Below are 19,953 nucleotides of genomic sequence, written 5' to 3'. Positions count from 1 at the left end.
AATTTTAAAGGCCTAGGTGTGCAGCTCATTGGTAGAGTGGACTGAGTTCAATTCCCAGGACTGGGGGCGGCGGCGCCGGGGGGGGGGGGGGGACAGAGAACAAATTCAACTGATCTGCAAATGGCAGGAGAGCTGTCTCCCATCACACACTGCCTCACATGCTGCTGTAGGTGGGACCATCCCTTGCTAAGCAAACAGACAAACAAACTCCAAACTTATCATTTTTATTTTGTACTGGGATTGACCCCAGGACCCTAGAGCTATATCCCCAGCACTTTTTTATTTGTATGCATTTATTTTGATATTTATTTACATACTGGTTTTTTTGATACAGGGTCTTACTGATATAGGGGAATGAAACTCCCAAACTACTAGATATCCTGTTCGAGTTCAAGTTCTGTAAAATAGAAGAATGAATTTTAGGGACAACAGAGGTTAAGAACAAAATATATGTACTGAAAGAATGAAAGCTTCTGTCTGAGAGAGAAAAGGGGTCCAGAGTGAATGGCCAAAGACTCTTATCTTTTCTTGGGACTTTATCGGGTAAAACCACGAAGTGAGGCAGAGCTAAGGTGGGGAAAACATGGGAACTTGTAAAGTGGGCATGAGTTGGGGCAAAACTGTGGTCAACCAATAAGATTAATAGCATAGGCAAAACTGATTAAATCGGGGACAAATGGGGAAGTGAGTCGTGTAATAAGTAGACATGCATAAAGCGCGGTGACTTCCTCTGGGGGGTGGGATGGTGACTCCTGACTTCCGCAGCGTGATAGAGACCTATTTAGAATATCAGTCCCTGATACTATCCTTAGGAAGTATGTGGGTACATACTTGATTTATCTTTTGTCTTGAGGTCTGGCCCACAGAAATATTTGTCTCCCCACAGTTACAACGTATGTAGCCTTCTGCACCAGCTCCTTTGAAGGCCTAGCCCTGTCTGACTACCTATAATATTTGTCTTACTCAGTTGCCTGTAATATTACTATGTAGTTCAGGTTAACCTTGAACTCATAGATCCTCCTGCCTGAGCTTCTCAAGTGCTGGAATTATAGCCATGTGCCACCATGCCTGGCATGTTTTTAGTTTTTGTTTTTTGAAACAGGGTCTTGATATGTAATTCACTTTGGCTTTGAACTTACTATGCAGCCTTGGCTGCCCTTGAACTCCCAGTGATCCTCCTGCCTCAGCCACTCAAATTCTGGGATTGCAGACTTGCAACATCATGCAGTACTGTTTTTTTTACTTTTCTTTTTGAGTCGGGGGGTCTTGCTATGTGGTTCAGGCTGGCTTTGGGCTCACTTTGTAGCCCTGGTTAGTCTCAAATTCACAATGATCCTTCTGCTTCCTGAGTGCTGGGATTACAGAAGTGCGACACCAAGCCCCGCTCCGTGCTGCTTTTTGTTTTTGAGACAGGATTTCACAAAATTGCCCAATATAGGCTCAAATTTGTAATCCTCCTGGTTTATTTAGCCTCCTGAGTGTTTGGATTACAGGTGTGTGCCATTATGCTCAGCCTTCAAATCCACATTGTTTATACTGGGGCTGAGGATTTAGCTCAGCGGCATAAGCGTCTGCCTTGCAAGCAACAAGTCGTGAGTTTGATTCCTGGTACCTATAAAAAGGAAAAAGACAAAAAAAAAAGTGGAATACATTGTTTATACGAAGTAAGGAAAGCAATCTAAAATTTAAATAATGTACATTATTTAAATTTAAATAATGTAAAATTTAAATAATTATTTATTTATTTGGTACCAGGGATCCAACTTATGACCTTGCACTTGCCAGGCAGGTGCTTGTGCCACTGAGCTAAATCCCTGGGCCCAGCTGTGTATTTCTTACCATTGAAAGATGTAGAGAAAGCTGGTGGTGTTGGAGTACACACAGCTGTAGTTCAAACCCAGCCTGGGTTACATAGTAAGTTCGAGGTCAGCCTACTTAGTGAGACTTTGTCTCAGAAAGAAAGAAAGGAGGAAAGAAAGAAAGAAAAAGAGAAAGAAAGAAAATGAGAAAGAAGGAAAGAGAAAAAGAAATATATAGAGAATGTTGGGCATAGTGGCACAGGTTGGTAGTTCCAGCAATCAGGAGACTAAATCAAGGTTGCTGTGAGTTCAAGGCCAGCCTTAACTACATAGGGTGACCCTGTTGCAAAAATAAGTAAATAAAAATAAATAAGAAAGACAGACAGAGACAGAGATATGGAACATAAAAAGTGACAAAACAGTTTTCCTATAACTTTGAAGTTATAGGAATAAACCTAGAAGATTGAACATGAAAAATGGATTAGGTCAGGTTTAAATTTTTCTTTTTTTTTTTTTGTCTTTTTCGTTTTTATCGGTACCAGGGATCAAACTCACGACTGCCTGCTTGCAAGGCAGGCGCTTATGCCCCTGAGCTAAATCCCCAGCCCCCAGCTTTAAATTTTTCTAATCATTTGCTTTTTCTAGTATTTTTCTATGAGATCATGTGTTGGTTGTACAATAAATAAGTGTACTTTTTTTTTTTGGTGGTGTTGCAGGCAGCTGTGTTACTATAGGCAGTAAGACAGGGCTAGGTCCTCAAAGGAGCCAATGCAGAAGCCCAGATACCTTGCAACTATGGAGGCGACAGACACCTCCTGCTGTGGCCTCAAGACAAAATATCAAACATATATCCTAAGGACTGATATTCTAAGTAGTTCCCTATCACCCTGAGGAAGTCAGGAATCACCATCCTAATTCCCTAAGTCATTACTCTTTAAGAATGCCTTTTTTTGGGGCCCCAGATTTAGCTCAGTGGCATAAGTGCCTGCCTGGTGAGTATGAGGTCATGAGTTTTATTCCTAGTACAAAAAAAAAAAAAAAAAAAAAAAAAAAAAGCCCTCTTTCCACATGACTCACTTCCATGTTTGTCACTAATATAATCAATTTTACCTGAACTACTAATCTTATTGGCTAACCATAGTTCTATCCCACCTTATGCCTGCTGTACACTATCAATAAAAGCTTCCTCATGTTTCTGTTATGCCAAAGTACCTGTAACGCCTCCTACTGTTCTGGATGCATTTTCCCCCCCCTCTCTGGGTGACCTAGTTGATATGTTAATCAATGCTCCCCTCTGTAAAGAATTGTAAATCCCTGGGTGTCGATGTCGCTCCCGGCCGGCAGGAAGGACACACGACAAAGTCTGGCAGTGGACAACCTTTTCTTTTATTTTCTCTCCGTACAGCCTGCCCTGGGATCGCTCCCAGCCGAAGCCTCCTCTGGTCCGCTCCCCGCGGCTCCTTCCGTGCTTCGCTCCGAAGCCTCTACCGGTCCGCTCTCCGCGGCTCCTTCCGGGCTTCGCTCCGAAGCCTCTACCGGTCCGCTCTCCGCGGCTCCTTCCGGGCTTCTACTTCCCCCCAGGGGTGGCACCAGTATATATACGGATACAGTGTCCAATCATATTAAAGTAAGCAAGGCAAGCTGATTGGCTAACATATTATTGAGCGGGTTGTTTATGCGGTAAGCAGGAAACTAACGTGCTCGATGGGAGGGGTAATCTAACTCAGGCTTTACTCTTTACCACAGGCCGCATGATCGCTATATGCGGCGGCTCGGCAATGTGGTGGCTCCCAACATCTCCCCCTTTTTTATTTTAAATAAGTCTACGCATCGCAGCCCGTCCTGAATTGAGTGTAGAGGCCTATGCCCTGATAGGAGGCCCACCAAGGGCTCTCGGCGTCGGCCCGGGTCGGCCGTCCCCGAGTCTGCCGAGGCCCCGAGGCCCTCGTCCTTTTTCCAGGGCCAGGAAGGAACCGGACGGAACCTGGATGCACACAGGCATACACTCATGTCGTTCCGCATGATCCCCCCGGGGCGACATTTGGTTCGGGCGGAACCTAGTAATTCAGCGGCTTTCGTGCGGTATGGGGTAGGGCCTGTCTTAGGTTGAGTCATGCTGGGGAGGCATGCTCTTACCCGTCATTGACTCATCTACCCTGCTATATCATAATTTTTTAGAGGAGGAGTGTGGGAAGCTCACCGTCCCTAGACTCGGTCGTAGGCTAGGCGAGCGAGCCATGCATATGCCTGAGGATCTTCTTGTCCATTTCGGGCTACCGCTATTTCTATTCATCTTGTTGGTTGGTCTGTGATGGATCTCCGGTAGGGCAGGTCTGGTCTTCAGTCGAGGGCTTTGTCGCCCGTGTCAGTCTCTCCGGTACCCACAGTGGTTCTCGTCCCGATTCCTGCAGAAAAACACAAACCGCGCCTCGGTTCCAGCTGATTACCGGATCCGGGCCCATCCATTGCCATGCCATAGATAACCGCGCCTTTGGAGGCAGGCCTTGGCTTACTCCCCCTTTTTGTTTTTTATTTTTTATTTTTTATTTTTATCTTTTTCGTTTTTTTTTTTTTTTTTTTTTTTTTTTATTGGTACCAGGGATCGAACTGGCGATTGCCTGCTTACAAGGCAGGCGCTTATGCCGCTAAGCTAAATCCCCAGCTCCCATTTCCTCGACCGGCGTTTTTCTCAGCCTGCTCGGCAGAGAACTCTGTGTACCAGGCTCGCCAATCCAGGTAACTACCCGAGGGCAGACACGCCTTTGCCAGCTGAATCCAGTCCGCGGGGGTGAGGGGCCCAGAAGACAGGTTCTCCAGCATGGCAATGGTGTAAGGCGCAGTCGGCCCAAAGGTTGTAACTGCATTTTAAAGTTCTCTAATCTGCTTTATCTCAAAAGGCTCCCATGCATTACGTCCCTGGCCCATAGCTACTTGTACAGGAAATATCCCGTAGGGGCCACTATCTATCCCAGGTGGTGGATGTACCTCATGAGACAAACGTCCCCCCTGCCAAAGCCGCCTGTAAAAATACCGACCCGCCGGCGGCGGAGCATAAGACGGCGGCCGTGATTGGGCAGAAAATGGGGGCCCGTGCATCACTTCCTGTTCTGGCGAAAGGGGAGGGAGCTCCCACGCGGCCGCCTCGTGGCGAGGGATCGCTTCCGGGAACAGCCCCCAAGGTGGGGCGGAAGGCTTCGCCTCCCTCTCGCGCCAGGGGGCGCTCAGGAGCTCTCTACTCCTCCGCAGACCAAGTTGAGCGGAGCGCAATTCGCGGCGCAACGCTGGGAAAGAACCCTGCGACTCCTTATCGAGCGGCCTATCCTCTTGGCATCTAGGCTCCTTGGTCTCATCGTTGTCTAAGCCTTCCTCGTTCTCGGAGTCAGACGACTCCGAGGCCTGAGCCCCGTCTTCCTCCTTTATATCTTTGTCTCCTTTGACGGACCCCTCCCGGGAGCTCCCTGACTGGGCCTGTTCGAATGCCCTACGCACTTTAATGAGCTCTTGAGAACCTTCCCTGCAACCACCCTCGCTCTTCAAGCATGCATATATCATTTCCCACAGTGGCCGAGCGAAGACCGAAGCCCCGCCCTCCCTTTCCGCTAGAGAAAGATCCCTGCCCAACTTCTCCCACGAGGGCAGGTTTAAGTGCCCTGTGGGCAAGAACCAGGGAGTGAAACTATCAATCTCCTCAAAAAAGCTCTCCAGCGTTTTGCGTCCCACCTTGAGGTCTCTGGACTTTAAGAGCTTCCGGAGGACCTGTACCAAGGGCTGGGTGTCGTTACTCGGTACGTTACCCATATTTAATATGTTACTCACCGCGTGAGGCCCAAAAATCCGCCACTTACGCGTGAGCCTGAGGGGAGTCTAAAAACCCTGTAGGTGCGCGCCACCCAGGGCCCAGGTTTATCCCCTACTCACCTGTCTCGCAGTGCTGTATCAAGGAACGTTGTCCACTACCACGTCTCGGGGGTGATCAGTTGTTCCCCGTGCGGGCCACCAAATGTCGATGTCGCTCCCGGCCGGCAGGAAGGACACACGACAAAGCCTGGCAGTGGACAACCTTTTCTTTTATTTTCTCTCCGTACAGCCTGCCCTGGGATCGCTCCCAGCCGAAGCCTCCTCTGGTCCGCTCCCCGCGGCTCCTTCCGTGCTTCGCTCCGAAGCCTCTACCGGTCCGCTCTCCGCGGCTCCTTCCGGGCTTCTACTTCCCCCCAGGGGTGGCACCAGTATATATACGGATACAGTGTCCAATCATATTAAAGTAAGCAAGGCAAGCTGATTGGCTAACATATTATTGAGCGGGTTGTTTACGCGGTAAGCAGGAAACTAACGTGCTCGATGGGAGGGGTAATCTAACTCAGGCTTTACTCTTTACCACAGGCCGCATGATCGCTATATGCGGCGGCTCGGCAATGTGGTGGCTCCCAACACCTGGGAACCTAATCTAATTGATATGTTAACCACTGTTGCCCTCTACAAATAACAGATGTGGTGCTAAAATAAACTGACAAAGGATTGTTAATGACTGCTAGACTTCTCTGTCCTCTGCTAAGGGAAACATTTCCTTAGCAGATTTCCTGATCCATGCCCATAACCCCTAACTTTGTAAACTGTGATATCTACAAAAAGACTGCAAGTTTTAAGAGAGACACACAGCTTTAGCAAACTCCAACTGCACTGTGTCTCTGGGCCCAGGATAAAATAAATCAGCGCTGCTTTTTAAAATAATATTTTGCCCCATTTTTGGACTTGAGGTTGGGGACTCTGGGGGGCTCATTTGTGGATTACAAGAATGCCCATCTGCCTTGTGAGTTCCCAGTTTTCTCCACCTTGAACCCGTCTCACCCCATGATTTTACTCTTTAAAAGTCCCTAGAAAAGACAGAATCCTTGCAAACCACTCAGGACCCCTTCTCTCCCTCTCTCTCTCTCTCTCTCTCTCTCTCTCTCTCTCTCTCTCTCTCTCTGAGAGAAGCTTTCTTTCTCTCAATAAATATATTCTGTCCTTAATCTCTGTTGTTCCTAAAATTCATTCTTTGATTTTAGAGAACACAAACATTTAACTTTTTAAATTTTTGAGTCAAGGTCTCACTAAATTCCTAAACTTCACAAACTGAGCTCAATTGCAGTTTTCCTGACTTAGCCTCTCAGAGTGCATGCGTTGCTACAGACTTGTTTATTGCGATCTCTGGATCTCTGGAGTTCACAACAGAGCTAATCAGAGTCAGAGCCAGGGCAGGGTGGTATGGTTGGAGAGTGGTTTGGAGAAAAGAACCGGTTTTTCTGAGGTTTAGGCAAGACTTGAACTGCAGTTAAGCACACTTGTGGAGAGTGAGCATGGGGGAGTTCAGCCTAGATTTTTTGTTTTGTTTTTTAGTCTTGGAATTGAAGCCAGGACATTGTGCATACTACTTGGCAGGCTCTACACTGAGCTACATTCCCTGCCCCCTAAAGTCTTAGCAAGGCCATCAAACTACTCAGCCTGACAGCAAATGCAGGAGGAAGGGCTGCTAGGATATAATTACCCTTTTGCTTTGCTTGTGTGTGACTATTACTCCCCAGCCCATTGGTAGCCCATGAATGTTGCCAGTTGCACTTGCTTGTGGCTGTCTCTGTCTCTCCAGAAAGCTGCAAAGGTGACTTAATTCACCAGGTCTATAGCCTCAGCAGCACCTGGATCCTCAGCAGCATCCCCACACTACACAGCTCCTGTAATAATACTAACTAGCCTTTCTACGAGTTCATCACATGTGCGAGGCATTGTTTTAGGAGCTTTCTGTGTATTAATCCACTTGCTGTGATCCTCAGAGCCTTATCAGGGAGATTTTCTTTTTCTTTTTCTTTTGGTACCGGGGGTCAAACTCAGGACTACACGCTTGCCAGGCAGGCGCTTGCGACACTGAACTAAATCCCTGGCCCATTTCTTTTTCTTTTGTCTTCTTTCTCTCCCTGATATAGGGAAATGAAACTCCCAACCTACTAGATGGCCCAATATGAGTTCGTGTTCTTTGGAATTGAAGAATGAATTTTAGGGATAAAGGAGGTTAAGGGCAGAATATATTCACTGAGAGAAAGAACGCTTCTATCTGAGAGAGACAGAAGGGATCCTGAGTGGGTTGCCAAAGACTCTGTCTTTTCTAGGGACTTTTATCGAGTGAAACCACGAAGTAACACAAGTCTAAGATGGGGAAAAAGAGAACTTGCAAAGTGGGCATGAGTTGGGATAGAACTGTGGTTAACCAAATAAGACTAATTGCTCAGGTAAAACTGATTAAATCAGGAACAGATGGGGAAGCGAGTCACATAGCAAGCAGGCATGCTTAGAGAACAGTGATTCTTCCTGTAGGGGGTTGCGATGGTGACTCCTGGCTTTCTCAGGGTGATAGAGACCTATTTAGACTATCAATCCTTAAGGTGAGTGTGTGTTTGCTTTGCCTTTTGTCTTGAGATCTGGCCCACAGCGGGAGGTGTTTGTCTCCTCCAACATAGCAAGGTATCTGGTCTTCTGCATTGGCTCTTTTGAGAGCCCAGCCCTGTCTGACTGTCTATAATATTTCTGTCTTACTCAGTTGCCTGCAACATCCCTTCCTCCTCCTCTTCTTCTCCCCTCCCCCACTCTTCTTCTCCCCTCCCCCTCCCCTCCCCTCCTTCCTCCCCCTCCCCCTCCCCCTCTCCTTCTCCTTCTTCCTTTTGCACCCTAGACTGAACTCCAGGAGCCCTGTTAGGAAAAAGGAAAAGAAGAGCCAGGAGTACGAGCTCAACGGGACAGGTTTATTGCAGGACAAACCTGAGAGTACCGCTGTGGCGCTAGAGAGCTGGCCCGCTGCTGTCTTAGGCTATGGAGTCTTTTGTAGGGCCGTGGGAAGGTGGGTTCTTGGCTCCCTGCAGAGAACAAGGCTTGAGGGAGCACAGGTGTAATGTTGCTGAAGGAGAAGGCCTGGGAAAGCGAAGTGGCTGCCGCCCACAGCAGGGTTGCTGTGTCCCCGGTCGCGATGCAGCAGCGGTGGAGTGTACTGTTTATAGAGGTGTCTCTGCTCAGGATGGCTGCATTGGATTTCTTCTTTCGTAGCTCTTTTTATTATTTTTTTTTTAATTTTTGAAACATAATCTTAGTAAATTGACTAGTCTATCGAATTTGCAATCATTCTGCCTCACTTACAGGGTGAGGATGATAGGCAAGGTTGGGTGCACTGACTCTTACAGACGTTGCAGAGAACTGATGTCACACTACTGAGTTCTTCATATTCAAGAACTCACCATTTATGCAATAAAATTTGAAGATTACTGGAGATCTATAGATTGGGATATGTTTGTTTGTTTTTGAGTTGCTGGGTATTGAACCCAGAGGTGCTATATACTGACTATATCTTTGGCTCCTTTTTTTAGTTTTTATTTTGAGATAGGATTTTGATAAATTGCTTGGATCAAACTTGTATATTGGAGTCACTGAAGTTGAATACACGTGCAGGGCTGTGGCATGGCCGGGGCATGGCTGAACTGAGAACAAGAGACACCTCAGGGGGCAAGAGAGGCCACAGCTGAGGACACCTGGCTCCAACCCCAATTAATAGGATGGAGATTGTGGCATTTTGCTCCTGTAATGGGATTCACAGGGATTCACCAGGAGGCTTTCTCCTAGGATAATTCTCCTTAATTAGCATAGTTTGTTGCTTGGAGGGGTCCTGCTCAGGTTTCCTGTGTTTGTCATTCTAACCCCTTCCTTGTTTGAATACTAAATAAATATAGGCCGCTCAGAGACATTACCTGTCTTAGTTTCCAGAGTCTCGAACTCTGCAGAGGGTGTTGATCCTCTTAGAGCCCTGAAATTAATACCACTTGTTTCATTTATTTAAGCCCTTGCTGTACTCTTGTTTGGAAGATTGGAGATCTTGGTCAGTCCCCAATATTTGTAGTCTTCCTGCCTCTGTCTTCTGAATAGCATCCCATGCATGGATATAAGAAAGAATTATTATTATCATTATTTTAGACATGATCTCACTAGGTAGTTCAGGCTGGCCTCCAAATTCGCTATCTAGCCTAGGCTGGCTTCAAGTTTGGCAGTCCTTTTGCCTCAGCCTCCTGACTGCTGGAATAACAGGCATGTACCACCCCTGGTGAGAAATAATTATTAACAGTATTTTTAAACAGATGAAAAAACAAAGTCACTAAACTAAGTACAGTGGCATACACCTATAATCCCAGCTACTTGGGAAATTGAGGTAGGACTATCCCAACTGTGAGAATAGCCTAAGTAATTTAGAGAAACCATCTCAAAATAAAAAATGAAAAGGAGTAGAGATGTAACTCAGTGCTGGAGTTATATGGTAGAGTGCCCCGTGTTTGGTCCCTAGTTCCGAAAAGGAAGGAAGGGAAAGAGAGAGTGAAGGAGTGAAAGAGGGATGGGGCCAGGGATATAGTAGCTCAGCAGCACAGCACCTGCCTGGTAAGCGCAATGTTGTGAGTTTGATCCTTGGTACAAAGAAAAAAACAAAACAAAACCACACATAACAACTGCCTCAGGGCAGATTGGCTCCAGGGCTGTCATAGTATAGTATGACAGAATGGGTGGCTCAAACAGCAGACATTTGTGTCCTTATAGTTCTGAGAAGGTAAGATCAAAGTCCTAGTAGGGAGACACACACACACACACACACACACACACAGACGTTGCCCCTTTCTTTTCCTTTTTTTGGGCAGCACTAAGGGTTGAACCCAAGGCCTTCTCACTGAACTTTTTTTTTTTTTTTTTTTTTTGGAGACAAGATTTAGCTAAGTAATTAAATTGCTCTGTCTGGACTTGAACTTGTAATCCTTTTGCCTTAGCATCTGAGAATGTTGGGATTATAGTTGTTTACCACCAGGCCACATTTCTTCCTCTTCTTATGACATTAGTCCTATTGGATTAGGGCAGCAAATTTATTGAACCTTAATTACCTCCTTAAAGGCCCTGTGTCCTACAGTCACATTGGGGGTTAGAACGTCACCACACAAATGGGGGAAGGGGTTTATGATTCAGTCCATAGTAGAAGCTAAAGGAAAACTAATAAAGAAAACCAAAACAAATAGAGAAAGAAAATGGGTTTGGGTGTCGTGGGGCATGGCTCTAATCCTAGCATTTGGAAGGCTGTAAATTGGGCCAAACAGTTCGAGGCCAGCCTGAATTACATATCAAGACTGTCTGGGAAAAAAAAAAAAACTAAACAAACAAACAAAAAATCAACCACACAAAAAAACCAAAGCAAAATATGTGCATTTTGCTTTACCTTACAGAAATAAGTTCAAAAATGGCAAATGACTAGCCCACTTTCAAGTGCCAAGCAAGCAGTAAAGAACAGGAGGGGGAGGAGGAGGGGAGAAAAAGGAAAGAAAGAATCCTTTGGGGAGTGGAATGTAGCTCAGTGAATGCTTAATGCCCAAGGCCTGGGGTTGCATCCCCAGCACAGAAAGAAAACAAGACAAAACAAACAAAAACAACAACAATATGCATCCCCCCCCCCAAACCATCACATGCCTGGAAAATTAGTGGAGTTTTTTTGGTTTTTTGAATCAGGGATTGAATTCATGACCTCATACTTGCCAGGCAGGCGCTTATGCTACTGAGCTAATTCCAGGCAAATTAGTGGTCTTTTCTACAATCTTATTATGTTTTTTTTTTTTTTTCTTTTGTCTTTTTCCTTTTTATCGGTACCGGGGATCAAACTCACGACTGCCTGCTTGCAGGGCAGGCGCTTATGCCACTGAGCTAAATCCTCAGCCCCTCTTATTATGGTTTTTAGCATACTCCAGGAACTTCTTTGCCATAATGGTAAAGCTTTTGTTGCACCTGCAAAGTAGAGCTGTCAGCAAGCTTCCTTTCTGCCCTTCCCCACCTCTCACCACAGTGACAGGGCCACACGGGGACCTGAAATAAAGGCATGTGGAAAGTGGAGGAGTTGAAGCTACCAATGGGGTGATGGTTGTGGCTTTCACAGTTCAAGCATCTCAGCCTCCTTCACTCTCTGCCCCTTGTTTGCTGTATTCAACTTCCTGCCCTAAGACAGGAAGTGGGCAGTGATCTCAGGTGCAGCGGCAGCTACCAGAGCCATGGTAAGTCCTAATACCCAAGAACCTGGACATCTCAGCCCTACCCCCCTCCCCTCAAAGTCCCTGGACCCACAATACGTGGTCTCAGCCTTCAGATTCAGGTGATAGAGGGCCTTGCCTGCCACTCCCAGGAGCCTCATGTCATCTCCTCACCCCACCAGCAGGACAAGGAATATGTGGGTTTCTCGGCTCTCCCCAGTCAGCTGCACCGAAAGTCTGTCAAAAAAGGGTTTGACTTCACACTCATGGTGGCAGGTCTGAGGGCTCCGGACAGGGGTGGTGTGGGGGTGTCCTCAGGAGGCCCTGGCTGTGCCCTCATCTGGCCTGTCTATTCACAGGGGAATCAGGCCTGGGAAAATCCACCCTCATCAACAGCCTGTTCCTCACCAACCTCTATGAGGGCCGACAGGTGCCAGAGGCCAGTGGTGAGTCTCTCCTGTCCTCTCCAGGGACTGCCCTCGGCTGTTTCCTGGCCCTAGCTTGCACTCATTTCCTTTCTCTGTGGGAACCCAGGGACCACTGGTTTCTTCTGAGGATGTTTCCTCCCTGGAAGAATGGGTGGGGGTGTCTGCGATATTGGGGAAGGAAATTGCCTAGCCTCAGCCTTGTGTGGCTTCCCAACCTCTATCCTACCCCATAGCTCGCTTGACACAAACGTTGACCATTGAGCGCCGGTGTGTGGAGATAGAGGAAGGGGGTATCAAAGTGAAGTTGACCGTGGTGGACACACCTGGCTTTGGGGATGCTGTGGACTGCTCAGACTGGTAAGAAAGATGGGAAGGGACAGGAGTAAGGTTCTCAAAGTGAATACCATACGTGTGTGTGGGGGGGTGTCAGTTATAGGGCAGGTTTGTCCTGTCTCCCTGATCCAAAAGGAAGAATCTCTTTTCTTTTTTTGAGATAAAGTCTCGCTATATAGCCCAGGCTGGCCTCAAACTCCCAGTAATCCTCCTGCCTCAGCCTCCCAAGCATTAGGATTATAGGCATGTGCCACACCTGGCAAGAGGCATGTTTCTGAAAGCTATCTGGCACAAGGTGTGCTTTTTGACACCTATGTTCCCATCACTTTCTCTCAATGTATTTGCTTGGAGCCAAATGACGACTCCAGCTCTCATAGTCCTGGCCAGCCTTGTCCCCTTCCTGGACCTGCAGTTTCCAATTTCTGATCACCTCCTCTCTCTACCTCCTAGCTGGCTGCCAGTGGTTCGATTCATAGAGGAACAATTTGAGCAGTATCTCCGGGATGAAAGTGGCTTGAATCGGAAGAACATTCAGGATTCTCGTGTTCATTGCTGCCTCTATTTCATCTCACCCTTTGGCCGAGGGTAGGGGGTTGAACCCCCAGGGAAGGATTGGGGGCCTCTGCACTCTGAGGCTGGGCCCTGATCAACCCCTGGGTACAGGCTCCGGCCCCTGGATGTGGCCTTCCTCCGGGCAATGCATGAGAAAGTCAACATCATCCCAGTCATTGGCAAAGCAGACGCCCTGATGCCTAAGGAAACCCAGGCTCTCAAGCAGAAGGTTTGGGCAGTGACCTTTAACCTTTGACCCTAAGTGAAGCCTTGAACCTTCAATCCTTCTGCCTCAGTCTCTGAAATGCTGGGATTACAGCATGTGCCACCAAGTCCAGCTTTTGGAGTGGCCTTTTTGGAATGTGAAGTGTCAGAATAGACCCTGAAGAAAGTTTCTGTGGAAGGAAGGCAGGAAGCTGCCAGAAGCAGCTGTATCTCTAAAGGCTCAGAACAGGATGGATATGGCAGTTGTGGTGGCACATGTCTGTAATTTCAGCATTTAGGAGGCTAGGGCAGAACTGCTGCAAGTTCCAGGCCAGCCTGGACTATGCTGTGAAACCCCGGCTCAAAAAAGCAAGCAAGCAAATAAAAACAAAACACCACAAACAAGAAAACAATGGGACAGATATGCAGGGCCTAAAAGACCTGACATCCGGGCTGGGGATTTAGCTCAGCAGGCATAAGCGCCTGCCTTGTAAGCAGGCAGTGGTGAGTTTGATCCTCAGTACCGATAAAAAGGAAAAAGACAAAAAAAAAAAAAAAAAAAAAAAGACCTGACATCCCTCGACCCATGATGCTACAGATCCCCAACCCTAGTATCTTTGAAACTCTCTCCTATTGTTTTACTTATGTCTCTCCTGGTCTCTTTGTAGAATCTTTCCAAGTTTCTCACTATCTGTCTTTTGGTCATTCTGTATGTCCATCTCTTACTATCTCTGCCTCTCCACCATGTGTTTGATTGTCTTTGGCCATTTAATGTCTTTGGTTTGTGGCCTTTTTTGGTGATACTGGGGATTGAATCTAAGGCTTTGGCACTGAGCTACATCCCCAGACTTTTATTTTGAGACGGGGTCTTGCTAAGTTCAATACAGGGATTTGAATTTGTGATCTTCCTCCTTCCAAGGGCTGAGATCCCAGGTATGCGCTTCTTTTTTTTTTTTTTTTTCCCTGCATTTATTCCCTCTGAGATTCGGGACCAGTTGAAGGAGGAGGGGATCAATATCTACCAGTTCCCAGAATGTGACTCAGATGAGGATGAAGAGTTCAAGAGACAGGATGCGGAAATGAAGGTGTGAGAGGCCCAGGCAGACCCAGGAAGCTAACAAAGATGCTTCTGCTCCCAAGAGGCTAATGTGACCCTTGCTTTCTGCCTTCAAGGGAAGGATCCCTTTCGCAGTCGTGGGCTCCTGCGAGGTGGTGAGGCATGGGGGTACTACAAGACCAGTGAGGGGACGCTGCTATACCTGGGGCACCGTGGAGGGTAAGGCCAGGCGCGCAGGGAGCCCAGAATGCGCTCAACAGGGGTGGGCTCTGGTCCTGGGGATTCCCTGAAGCCAAAAGAGCGGACCTTGGGTTGCAAACTTTGAGACCTCCGGCAACACACCCAGAACTCTTGTTCTGGGTGTCAGAACACAGAGGGTGGGTTAGAAGCCGAGCGCCCTAACGCGCGCTGGCCCGCCTCCTAGTGGAGAACCCGCACCACTGCGATTTTATGAACCTGAGACGGATGCTGGTGCAGACCCACTTGCACGACCTGAAAGAGGTGACCCACGATCTGCTCTACGAGGGCTACCGGGCCCGTTGCCTGCAGAGCCTAGCCCGGCCAGGGGCTAAGGATCGAGCCAGCCGCAGGTGAGAGCCTGGGCCGACTGTTTGGTGTTTCCAGGGGCCCCTCTTCAGACGGCGGTTTCCCGGGTCAGCCCACCGCAACCATGACTTTGCCTTTCCCACCCTGGGCTCACCTCCAGACTTTGTGGTCCTGGGGACCAAACCCCATAGCCCGTTTTACTTTGAGACAGGGTCTCACTGATTTGCCGCATGAGACTCAAACTCGCGATCCTCCTGCCTCAGCGCCCCCTACCCCATTCAGGGATGACCCACTCTTTTCCCCGGCTCACTTAATCTCCGGACATCACCTGTGGACACGGCTGGGTCTCTAGACGCCAAATTCGCCCCAGGTCCTAACCCTGATTCCTGCTTTCTTCACTCTCCCCTCTAGCAAGCTTTCCCGCCAGAGCGCCACCGAGATCCCGCTACCCGTGCTGCCTCTGGCAGAGACGGAGAAGCTGATCCGTGAGAAGGATGAAGAGGTGAGCAAGCACCTCGCTTCCCCTCTAACCGACGCCTCAGAGCCTCTTCGAGGTCTCAGCTTAGCCCGGCCCGGACCTACCGCCTGCACTCTCGCTCCGCACAGCTGCGCCGTATGCAGGAGATGCTGGAGAAGATGCAGGCGCAGATGCAGCAGAGCCAGGCTCCAGGCGAGCAGTCCGACTCGTTCTGAGGGAGGCGGTGCCGCGCGCACCACTGCCTGGTCCTTACCACTTCATCTCGGGGCTCGCAGCAGCGCACTCCGCGCACCCTCCTCCTGCATCTCAGTAGGAGGATGTCAGCCCTGGCCCGGCCACTCTTCTCACCCGACCCTCTTCGCTCCTCTTCCTCATAAAGTCTGTTTGCAATAAAAAAAATCTTCCCCAAGGCCTTGTGAATCTTCTTCCTAAAGGTTGAGCCAGCTGTCTCAGGCTCTCAGGTCATCACTCCGTTGGCTGCTCCCTGCTTGTTGGGCCTTCCACCTGAGCCTCCTTACCTCTGAGAGCCGGCATGTTGGTGCACGCCAGTCAGAGGCTGAGGCAGGTGGATCGCCTTGGGTTCCAGGCCAACCTGAGTAATATAGTGAGTTCAAGGGTGGCCTAAACTACATAACAAGAGCTTGTCTCAAAAAAACAAAAATAAAACAAACAAGAAAAGTAAAGTGGGGAATGAGATCTAGGGATGAAGGTGGGAGATCACATCCTCTGGATCGGCACCTGAGGGGTCAGAGGACACAGAGTCCCGAGGGTCCCAGCAGGTCTGGGAAGGAGCAGCTGGGGGACTGGATGAAGAACACATCACTGACCCTTAAGCTTCTCCCAGGATTCGATTCCCAGTATCACCAAAAACAAAACAAAAAAACTAAAGGCGTTGCATAAGAAACAAAAGACCAGTTGAATTTTATTGGAAATCCGGCGTGGAAACTGTAGGCCTTGGCCACCAGAGGCCTAAAAGGGTCCTCTCTATTCCTGGTCCTTGGCGTCACCGTGTGTGATGACGTAGCAGATATTCTTGTAGTCCACGTTGCCACCCACATCCGGGGGGAAGGCTGCCCACATGTTCTTGATCTGGGGACACGCAGGGGTGTCCGTGATCTGTGCTTGTGCTCACCCTCCAGATCCCTCCACCTCTCCCAGACCCTCCCCACTCACCTCCTCGGGGGTGAAACGGTCACACTGCGTTGTAAGCAGTTCTTCCAGGCTGGAGAGGGATCAGACAGGAACTTGAAATTGGGCTGGAGACTCCTGTCCACACACCCTCATTTCATCCCTGTCGCCATGCCCAGCCTGCCCTGAAAACTGGGGTCACCCTTAGATCTCATTCTGATCTTCCTGCTTGCCATGAAGGTGTGACTCTATCACCTGTTCTCATCTCTTATCTCTCCCTTACTTGGGCAGTGCTGGTGAGAATTGAAAGCTTTCTGCGGAGGCAACAGCTGAAGCAGCTACTTACAACTGCTTCTTGATGGTGCCCTTCCCCTCCGGGTCCAGGACCTTGAAGGCGCCAGTGATCACATCCTCTGGATCGGCACCTGAGGGGTCAGAGGACACAGAGTCCCGAGGGTCCCAGCGGGTCTGGGAAGGAGCAGCTGGGGGACTGGATGAAGAACACATCACTGACCCTTGAGCTTCTCCCCAAACATGGTCAGGAAGACGGTGAAGTTGATGGGACCACTGGCTTCCTTCATCATGGCGTCCAGTTCCTCATTCTTCACATTTAGGCGGCCTGGGTGGGGTGGGGTAGAGTGTAAGGAGCAGGGGTGGAGCTGAGTCTTGATTATCTGACCCATTTTTCAGACAGATACTGCAGCTCAATCTAGAGCTGACAGGGATGGAACCCAAGGCCTCCCAATCCCCAGTCTTACCCCCCATCTGCACGCACTTACCCATGGCTGCGAAGGTGTCCCGAAGGTCCTCTTTGTCAATAATGCCATCTCGGTTCTGATCGATTACAGTGAAGGCCTGTGGGGGGCAGGGGCCAGGAGAGCATGAGGTCCCCACAGTCAGGGCTGGGGAGGGATGGGGTGACTTCTCTTCTGAATCCCCACCCCAGGCAGATCAAATTCTGGCCCCAGGCCAACTGTCCTCTACCATCCTAAGCAGAAAGGGGAGGAAGGAATTCTAAACCTTCTCCCTCCCCCAACAGGTGCACATTCCAGGGAGGGGGTGGGGGAGGGGTGCCTTTGCTCAGCCTTCAGTCTCCCTCACTAACCTCCTTGAACTCCTGGATCTGAGTCTGGTCGAACATGGAGAAGACGTTGGAGCTTCCGCCTTCTGCCGCTGCCCTCCTCTTGGCCTTTTTGGGTGCCTGGGGAGTGACAGTTGGGCAGACAGGTCCTTGGGCTGGCCTCGTACCTCTCAGGGGGAAATGGATTAAACCCAGGGTTCTTTGTGTTTTTGTTTGGCTTTTTGAGACAGGGTCTTGCTATGTTTCCCAAGCATATCTTGAACTTTTAGACTCAAGTGATCCTCTCACCTTGGCCTACCAAGGTGTTATGGTGGCATGAGCCACCACAATAAGCCAGACTCCTTTTCTCTAAAATGGCTGTCCTTGGGACTTCTTGAGTGCATCCCATGAAGAGATTGTTTGGGTAACATCCTCCAAATGCCCCATCTCCTACCTCTCCCTTCGCCTTTCCTTTCTGTATCCTTAGCCTGCCTCCTCAGAGCACTAGATTTCCTGTGTGGCCCTCATCTACTCATCTCACCTGTCTAAAGCTCTCCTTTCTCATTTACAAAACAGGAGTGGGAGTCCTCTGACTGGGTTTTGAAGACTTTAGGGAAGGGATAAATGCAAGCTGTGAGGAGGACCAGGCCTTGTGAGTGGTGTCTGGGCAAATTATCCTCTTATCCTTTAAGCTATCACTATCTGTTTCTCTTTAGTGATATCAAGAAAGCAAGGAGTCATCTTTTTGTCAGTTGTTGGACTGGGAAGCAGCTACTTTCTTTCATAGGGTGAAGCTCCCCCAAGTCTAAGGGGTCTGGCGGTGGGCTGGGGATTCTCACTCACCATGGCTTAGGTCTCCTGGAGCAGGGCAGTGGTTCTAGCTGGAACACAGCAGAGTCAGCCCGATGCTGTCCTTCTGGGGTTATATAGCCCTACCACAGGGAGCCCTTAACATACCAGGGTAACCTTAGCCCTGTGGGTGCCCACCCCAGATACCAAAATAGCCCAGCTCAGGGCCTCTCCTTTCTTGGAGGGCCCGCAGCAGCTGGAGTCCAGGGAGGGAGGAGGGAGTGGGTCTTGAGATGCATGTCTCATTAGGAGTTAGGGAGGAAGAGATGATCTTTCTTACAGAAAGGGGCTGGAATGTGCCAGGGTTCAGAGGGGACCTGAGCCGAGAGAAGGAGAGAGAGAGGGAGAGGAAGAGAGAGGAAGCAGACGTCCATACCTATTAGTGGGCTGCACTTAAATCTGAACCCAGTCAGCTTTAATTGAGCACCTGTAATGTGTGAGGCAGTGTGCACAACTTTGTGGGTGTACTCTGACAAACACAATTCTTGCACACCCACATAATGGCATTCATAGTTGTGTGTGCATGTGTGTTAGTAATGATAGAGCTTAAAAATGGGAGGAAACCATCTGTGGAAGTGAAAGGATTAGGAAGTTCCTGTATCCCCTTTAAGGAGAGGGGGGATTTTGTGAGGAAAACGAGCCCTGTAGCCTCAGACTTTGTACTTTAAACTCCCTGGGCCTTTACTTAACTGTATAAAGTGGAAACAATTCATATTGCACAGAACTTGCATTAGTATTAATAATCAGGTCCTCCCTTGGTAGAATTTAAGGTCTAGGGGTAGAAACAGGAATAAATGCTGAAATGATGTATCAGCTGGTCAGGAGCCCAGAAATACGGGGCTCAGCAGCACCATCTAGGGATATAGGAATGGTTCAGAGAAGGCCAGTGGGAGCAAGTCAGGTGAAGGTGGAGAGACTAGGACCCTGCCCCTAGACCGACAGCATATATACCTGGGCAAAGACTTAGACAGAGAAAGATGAGATGTTCAGGTTGCCAGAACTGTGGTGGAGCTGAAGCACAGAATGCAAGGGTGGGTGAGCAGACACTGAGGGTAGAAGGCAGAGACCTAGGGAGCTTGAAAAGGTTTAAAGCAGGAGAAAGACATGCCCTAATATGAGTCTTGATTTTTTCGTAGGTACCGATGTGAAGGCTGGGCCTCAGAGGAGGAGAAGCAAAGACACCAAGATGGAAGCTAACTGATACCTGTTCCTTCATGGCTGCAATGGCTAGCAGCCTCTCTCTCCATTCTGGGCAAGGACCAGTTTAACTGACTGTAATTTTGAGATGCCCCCTCCTAAGCTTCTGGGCTTCAGTGCCCCGGTCCCCTCCATTCAGTGGAAATCTGCAGAAGTAGTGGCAGAGGAGGCCCCAAGTTAGCAGGGCCACCCATGTCGCCCTCCTTGCGCTCCTTCTAGGACCTGATGTCCTGAGAAAGGTGCCTCCTCCCTCCTCCCTCC

General features: G+C 48.9%; 2 protein-coding genes and 1 long non-coding RNA gene across 3 annotated transcripts; 1 reads left to right on the top strand and 2 right to left on the bottom strand.

Annotated features, from left to right (window-relative positions):
- Positions 1-3,163: 3,163 nt before the first annotated feature.
- LOC134470750 (uncharacterized) lies at positions 3,164-8,387 on the bottom strand. Its single transcript, XR_010039900.1, has 2 exons — positions 5,718-8,387; positions 3,164-4,238 (listed from the first exon to the last, which is right to left on the bottom strand). It is a non-coding gene; the product is annotated as an uncharacterized LOC134470750 (long non-coding RNA).
- A 3,331-nt stretch (positions 8,388-11,718) lies between these two features.
- On the top strand, positions 11,719-15,867 carry Septin1 (septin 1). The gene is made up of 11 exons (XM_013142282.3): positions 11,719-11,884; positions 12,043-12,136; positions 12,220-12,306; positions 12,522-12,645; positions 13,072-13,206; positions 13,285-13,402; positions 14,361-14,462; positions 14,551-14,653; positions 14,859-15,024; positions 15,392-15,482; positions 15,587-15,867. The coding sequence occupies exons 1-11, from the start codon at positions 11,882-11,884 to the stop codon at positions 15,671-15,673; spliced, it is 1,110 nt and encodes a 369-aa protein (XP_012997736.1). The 5' UTR covers positions 11,719-11,881; the 3' UTR covers positions 15,674-15,867.
- Positions 15,868-16,355: 488 nt separating this feature from the next.
- Myl11 (myosin light chain 11) lies at positions 16,356-18,675 on the bottom strand. The gene is made up of 7 exons (XM_003478238.5): positions 18,490-18,675; positions 17,692-17,787; positions 17,366-17,441; positions 17,101-17,205; positions 16,933-17,011; positions 16,632-16,680; positions 16,356-16,547 (listed from the first exon to the last, which is right to left on the bottom strand). The coding sequence occupies exons 1-7, from the start codon at positions 18,490-18,492 to the stop codon at positions 16,443-16,445; spliced, it is 513 nt and encodes a 170-aa protein (XP_003478286.2). The 5' UTR covers positions 18,493-18,675; the 3' UTR covers positions 16,356-16,442.
- Between the last annotated feature and the right edge of the window lie 1,278 nt (positions 18,676-19,953).

The sequence above is a fragment of the Cavia porcellus genome, unplaced genomic scaffold (genome assembly GCF_034190915.1).
Source record: "Cavia porcellus strain 051 isolate PalLab524CR breed Dunkin Hartley unplaced genomic scaffold, mCavPor4.1 scaffold_16, whole genome shotgun sequence".
NCBI classification, from domain to species: Eukaryota; Metazoa; Chordata; class Mammalia; order Rodentia; family Caviidae; genus Cavia; species Cavia porcellus.
This window is presented reverse-complemented; position numbering and strand designations above follow the sequence as displayed.

Bases quoted from the DNA above. Each gene is read 5' to 3' on its own strand.
- Septin1 (XM_013142282.3), top strand. The intron at 13,207-13,284 runs GTAGGGGGTTGA...CCCTGGGTACAG, and splicing joins ATCTCACCCTTTGGCCGAGG to GCTCCGGCCCCTGGATGTGG. The intron at 15,025-15,391 runs GTGAGAGCCTGG...TCTCCCCTCTAG, and splicing joins AAGGATCGAGCCAGCCGCAG to CAAGCTTTCCCGCCAGAGCG.
- Myl11 (XM_003478238.5), bottom strand. The intron at 16,681-16,932 runs GTAAGTAGCTGC...ATCCCTCTCCAG, and splicing joins GGCACCATCAAGAAGCAGTT to CCTGGAAGAACTGCTTACAA. The intron at 16,548-16,631 runs GTGAGTGGGGAG...GCGTGTCCCCAG, and splicing joins ACCGTTTCACCCCCGAGGAG to ATCAAGAACATGTGGGCAGC.